We start from the raw sequence: 6,533 nt of genomic DNA, 5'->3' as shown, positions 1-6,533 counted from the left end.
AAATTAATATTAGATATAGTTCGAAAAGTACTTGTCAGATCTCAATTAAATTTAAATGGACACTTTTCAATTAAAAAAGAAATCATCGAAGTCGGTCCACCCAGTCAAAAGTTCTGAAGTAACATACATTAAAAAATACAATTGAATTTAGAACCTCCTACTTTTTTGGAAGTCGGCTATAAATCATTTTAAAACCGGGAGTACAGAAAATTTTTAACAAGCGTTTATTGTAAGCTGGTATTCGTATTATTATATATAAGTAATATGTACATGTATGTGTATATGTATATACTGTTTTCAAGCAGTGTTGTGTTCCTATTGATGAGTAAGGTGACTAGAGCTCCTGGGGGGAATTGGGATAAGGTCGGCAACGCGCTTGCGATCCTTCTCCTACATGGCGATAGAGAGCCTACGTCTAGCAGTAGGATTTTACAGGCCGAATCGTAAAGATACTAATGATTAGGAATGTAGATACAACACCCACTGCTGTACATAGGCCTCCACAAGTTCGCGCCAAAAATAACGTAAACCCATGTGTTTTGCCCATAGTCACCACGCTGGGCAGGCGGGTCGGTGACTGCAAGGCTTGCTTTGTCGTACCGAAGACGCTGCTGCCCGTCTTCGGCCTGTGTATTTCAAAGCCAGCAGTTGGATGGTTATCCCGCCATTGGTCGGTTCATAAGTTCCAAGATGGTATTGGAATTATGTTATCCCTTAGTCGCCTCTTACGACACCCACGGAAAGAGAGGGGGTGGCTATATTTTTTAATGATGTAGCCACAGAGCCACAATATCATATCATACACATATATTATAATATCTTTTAATTAAATATTTTAGAGTATTATCACGGAAATTAATACATCTATTACAATTTTCTTTTTAATAACATGCAAAGACAAGACACTACACACATTATGTAAATAATACCAATTGTCGTAGAAATAAAAAGTAAGGCGGTTTACGTGCGCGTCCGCGTGACCGCTTCCTGTTCGGTTAATGGCCGACCGGGGAAGTATTTTTAGTGTATGTCTTACCGACACGCTATTTGATATGAAATTAAATATTAACTGAAGTTATCTCTTGATATTGTTTATTTATTTATTTTGAAACAACAAATGATAAGTACGTTACGTTGTATTACTTGTCGATGTAAATGAAGTTGGTTTTTTTTCGTTTGCGAGCGAACACATTTAATGTATGTACTATTATCCCTTCGGTGGCTATTCAATACAAACAAACAAACGGTCAAATCTTTCATCTTTATTATTGTATAGATATAGTATATAAAACATGAATCATATAATATATTTACTTGTATTAAACATAAAATATTTAATTATTAGACTTCCTAATAAAATGAAATGAACTAAACTACATTTTTCATCTGACTGTACAGAATAGTAAATCAATCTAGTAATAAGAAAACTTTACAAGGAATCCCTGCGAAACTCTATTATGTATGAAAAATGAATAGTTAATAAGTTAATTTGTTCGGAAATTCAGACAAACAACGAATTATTTACTAAGATACATTGTACTCTAAAAATCTATATAAATGAAAATGTATAGCCGAAATCATATTGAGGTAAGGCAGAGCAGAAAACATCCTGCTCAAAATCTGGACCAGCTCAACTGGGAAGTACCTCGACCTCACAGAAGATCACAGCTAAATAATACCGCTTATCTTATGACGCCGCGTTGGCGCAACGGTTACAGCCATGGATTGTACCTGTTGCGCTGGCGGTTGCGGGTTCGATCTCCGCACATGACAAACATTTGTATTGGCCATACAGGTGTTTGCCGTTGTCTGGGTGTTTGTGCAGTCCTTGTGGGTCTCCCCACCGTGCCTCGGAGAGCACGCTAAGCCGTCGGTCCCGGCTGTTTTGATGTACACCTGATAGCGATCGTTACTTATAGTACGGAATATATCCGCCAACCCGCATTGGAGCAGCGTGGTGGATTAGGCTCTGAACCTTCTCCTACACTGGGAAAGAGGCCTATGCCCAGTAGTGAGATATTACAGGCTGAAGCCTATCTTATGGGAGGGTAGAGGGTAGGGTCAGAACGCGCTAGCGATGCTTCTGGTGTTGCAAGCATCTATAGGCTACGGTAATCGCTAGCCATCAGGTGAGCCGTACGCATGTTTGCGACCTAGTTGTATAAAAAAAAATGAATGTATATTAAGTAACTTTCGAATGACTGAACCAATCGGAATTTATATTTTTCTAGGCTCGTTACTGTCAGGACAAGGTTAGAAGTTTACTCAGTAAGAAATATTACCGTGATATTAAAAATCCATAAAACCTATATATCTCTTTCTTACATTCTCACACGATTTCATTTCTCATATATTTTCGTGCCGCAAGGCTCACACCATTTTTAAGTAGTTAGCTCCTAAATGTCGACATAGCCATGAAAAAAACTACGAAGCCGAGTCCGCTGGTGTATTGTTTATCACAGCCATATCGACCTTAAATACAAGAAGAATAGCAAGAATAACAAGAGATTCTTTGTTTTCTTAGTGAGTATTCTTGGCGAAGTCATCGTGTTTGTCAGATTGTGCACTCGAGAGATCTTCATCATCAGTACCATCATTCTCCTTCCCACTGTCGCTGTTCTTGCATTCCTTTCAAATTGTAACGGTTCTGTGAATTTTGTTCACACTATCATTGTACTACCATCAAATAATTAGGTGCGGTAATGCAAGTAATCGTCTTCATACTCTTGATACTCTTGACTCGTGAAACTTATTTAGAATTGTTGTGATTTAAAACTCGATGAAACGAAAATACGTCACGATAAAGTAAGAAACACATAAAGTTTTAGGAGAAAATGAAATGGAATACAGTAGTGCTCAAAAGGCGTAAGCGACACGTTTTGTTTGTCACTTAAAACCTTTTTGGGGCCGTTAAGTGTAAAGCGTTTTTTTATTTATATAAATTACAATTATCTGCTTCGAACTAAAATTGAACCCTGACCGCTAGCGTTTAGACGACTGCACACATACATGAAAACTTATATAAGTAAACAAAATAAAAATAAAACGGACATCAACATACATTTATGAACAGAAAATAAAAATAGAACTGAGGCGTAGGCGTTTAGAAGAAACAGCCTTTTCAGTAAAACGGCGATCTCTCCAGAAGTACATTAAGTCGGAAACAAATAGAGACGTAGGTATAGTAATATTTTTAACCAACTTAGAAAAAATAGAAGAGGTTCTCCAATCAACTATATTTTTTAAAATATTTTATGTCATAAGTTTTTACTACACAACAATTTTTTTTTTGTTTTTGAAAAAAATGTGCTTTTCATGTGGTTCCATTTAAATTTGAGTGAAGCCTGACGTGTAGTTCTTGAGTTATCCCTAATAATATGTATTGTACTAGTTGACGTTAATTAATAAATAATCATCTTATAACCTACACAAACGGTCGTCTGTTCCTACGGTAAGCAACTTAATGCTTGTGTTGTAGATAACAGCCGACTGTTATAGCTAATTATTATTTCTGTTCCTACGGTAAGCAACTTAATGCTTGTGTTGTAGATAACAGCCGACTGTTATAGCTAATTATTATTATTATTTTTTTAATATAATACAGAAATATTTGTTTGTATTATTTTTTGTGTAATAAAAACACATGAGAAAATTATAAATATTTTTGATATCATATCAAAAATCTTTATAACTCAGAAATGTTTATAATCAGACACGGTGAGTCGGAGATGCGGGTTCGATCCTCGCTGGAACGGTCGGTATTTTGATATAATATTTAAAATGTTTATAACTCAGAAATAATTCATGTATAAATATTACACCCTGACTTAGCTGGGAATAGCATTCACAACCCGAGAGCAGAATACAGGGCCACTACAAACTGCGCCAACGGGCTAATCAAATTGAAATCAATTTTATTTTATTTGAGAACATGGTACGGTACTGACAATATGGAGTCATCTGTATTATCATTTAATCCCCATAGTGTACATTTTTATAATTGTTGTACTATTCAAACATATTATAATTTTACTTAATTTTAGACCCCCAAAAGGTTCTGACGAGCTGCGAGCGGCCGGGCTTAGTTGCAGGGACGTGGAGCGAGAGGCACAGGACAGGAGCGAATGGAGACGTCTCACGAGGGCCCTTTGTACCACTGGGGTACCTTAGGACAGCAACAACAACAACAACAACAACAAAAGGTTCTGACTGGTTCGTCAAAGAAGTGTGTCGTTCTTTATAATTGTATACTGCGAAAAATCGCGATAGAACTGCTTAGAAGAGACCATTCGTATTTTTCGGACAGGGATTCATAAAAAGCGGTCTAATGGTCCATAAAAGTACTGAACATAACAATCATCAGGTGACTTTTTATTTTATTTTACAACTGCTATTACTGGACCTTATTTATAGTAACTCAAACCCGCGTCTTCTCTTGAAATTTAAGTACAGTTTAAATTAAAATAATACTAGCTTAGTCTTTCAGATTCTCCCGCGTTATATCTGATCTAAAATCATCTATCTGTTATTCTGGATTTCCTATATCTACGTACTTATCGCTGATAAGGATTACTTACAGACAACTTCTGTCTATAACGAAAATAATGGTAACATGACATTAAAATTAATTACATTATATAAAATGTTATATGACGACGCGTTGCCGCAACAGTCATAGCATTAGTTTGTGGCTGCGGGTTCGAGCCATACAGATGTTTGCCGTGGTCTGGGTGTTTGTGCAGTCCTTACGGGTCTCTTCCACCGTGCCTCGGACAGCACGTTAAGCCGTCGGTCCCGGTTGTTATCATGTACACCTGATAGTGATCGTTACTCATAGTAGGGAATATATTCGCCAACCCGCATTGGAGCAGCGTGGTTGATTAAGCGCTGGTGATGAGTTCACCGATTTCCTTGATTTTTTTAATCGAAAACTAGTGCATGTCATTGTTCCTATTTAAATTTAACTGAGATCTGACAAGTACTTTTTAATTATATTTAATAACTAGCTGTGCCCGCGACTTCGTCTGCGTGGAATTTAACAAAAAAGTTATTGTTCAGTTCGCAGACTTATAAAATAAATTAATTTCAAAAATAAAAGTAGCCCAAGTTACTCCTTATTACATCAGCTATATCTGCCAGTGAAAGTCAAAAAAGAATGAACAATAGATGTTGGCCGATTCTCTGATCTACCCGATATGCACACAGAATTTCATAAAAATCGTTGTAGCCTTTTCGGAGAAGTATTGTTACTAACATTGTGACACGCGAATTTTATATATAAGAAGATTTAATGATATTTTAGTAGTATATTTTAGACTTTTTTTTTGATAAGCAATAAATAATATAATTTTTATACAACTAGGTCGGCAAACAAGTGTAGACTTGATGGTAAGCGATTACCGTAGCTTATAGACGTCTGCAACACCAGAAGCTTTGCAACCACCAAATCCCTCCCAGGAGCTTTGGTCACCTTACTCACCATAATAACCAACACTGTCTAAAGTATTAATTAGCTGGCTGCTTCAGATTTTGAGCAAGATAAAATTTCCATTAATTTTTTAATATAACCACAAACACTTATTTTTTTAATAATTTTGAAATAAAAATGAAATCATTCTAACAACAAAATAAATCCCATAAACGCAGTCGTATCGATAGTTTTGTATCAAAATGACGTTTATAAACATTTCTTCTTCCGTTAATAATTGTTATAACTTATTTTTTCTAAATTAAAATCATTTAACAACAAATAAAACCTCAACAACGCAAGTTTGCATCAAAAACAACAATAATACTGTCGATAAATCTTTTTTGGTCGATTAAAATAATATTACTCACCCATTATTAAGTTGATGGCGAAGAAAACAGCAAATATATAGTGATGGTTATACATTTTCGAGGTATCACAGAGCACTACATCGACATAGCCAAGACGTGTGGACGCCTCGCGCGCGGTACGCGGTCTGCCGCACCCCGCTCCACCCGTCCAACCCTTAGCTGAAGGTTTACACACACTAACATTTCAATATTGTATAACAGTAATAGACAATCAACTTATTGTTAATTGTGTCTAATCGTACTTATAAAAAATAAAAATAAAAGTTTAATTGGTATCATTCTATATATAAAATGTTTTCGAAAATTTTGGGAACAAACAATTTTGGGATGGTTAGCCTTTTATCGACATTTACTTTTTTGAATTCAAATGAAAACAGCAGTGATTTTAAGTTTATATACAAGTGAGGACTGTAAATTATTTTTATTCCAAAATGCAGTCTGGGTAACAAAATCAAAATACGTATCTATCCCTTAATATATCCCTGTTACCAATCGACCCGAGCTAAAAACTTTTTTTTGAATATCTGAAACGGCTGGACCGATTTTGTCGGGACTTTCGCTAGCAGATAGCTGGTGTAAGAAGAAGTAACTAGTTTATAATATAAGTAACTTAATAGGAATTAGCGATAAATAAGAATATTCAAACACAATTTAAAATAAACGCTAATAAAGAAGAATCAAATAAATCAATCCTA

The 6,533-nt window shown here is 35.6% G+C and overlaps 1 protein-coding gene across 1 annotated transcript in view; it reads right to left on the bottom strand.

The window, feature by feature from the left end:
* The window catches only part of LOC123665587, a 160,973-nt gene extending 155,014 nt beyond the window's left edge, over positions 1-5,959 (bottom strand). Inside the window, exon 1 of the mRNA XM_045599872.1 lies at positions 5,839-5,959. Within this exon, the coding sequence (XP_045455828.1) occupies positions 5,839-5,893 (55 nt within the window). The 5' untranslated portion in view covers positions 5,894-5,959. The remainder of the gene's footprint in view (positions 1-5,838) is intronic.
* Positions 5,960-6,533: the final 574 nt, after the last annotated feature.

This window comes from Melitaea cinxia, chromosome 24, assembly GCF_905220565.1.
Source record: "Melitaea cinxia chromosome 24, ilMelCinx1.1, whole genome shotgun sequence".
NCBI classification, from domain to species: domain Eukaryota; kingdom Metazoa; phylum Arthropoda; class Insecta; order Lepidoptera; family Nymphalidae; genus Melitaea; species Melitaea cinxia.
The sequence above is the reverse complement of the archived record's forward strand: the minus strand, read 5'-3'. Positions and strand labels throughout refer to the sequence as shown.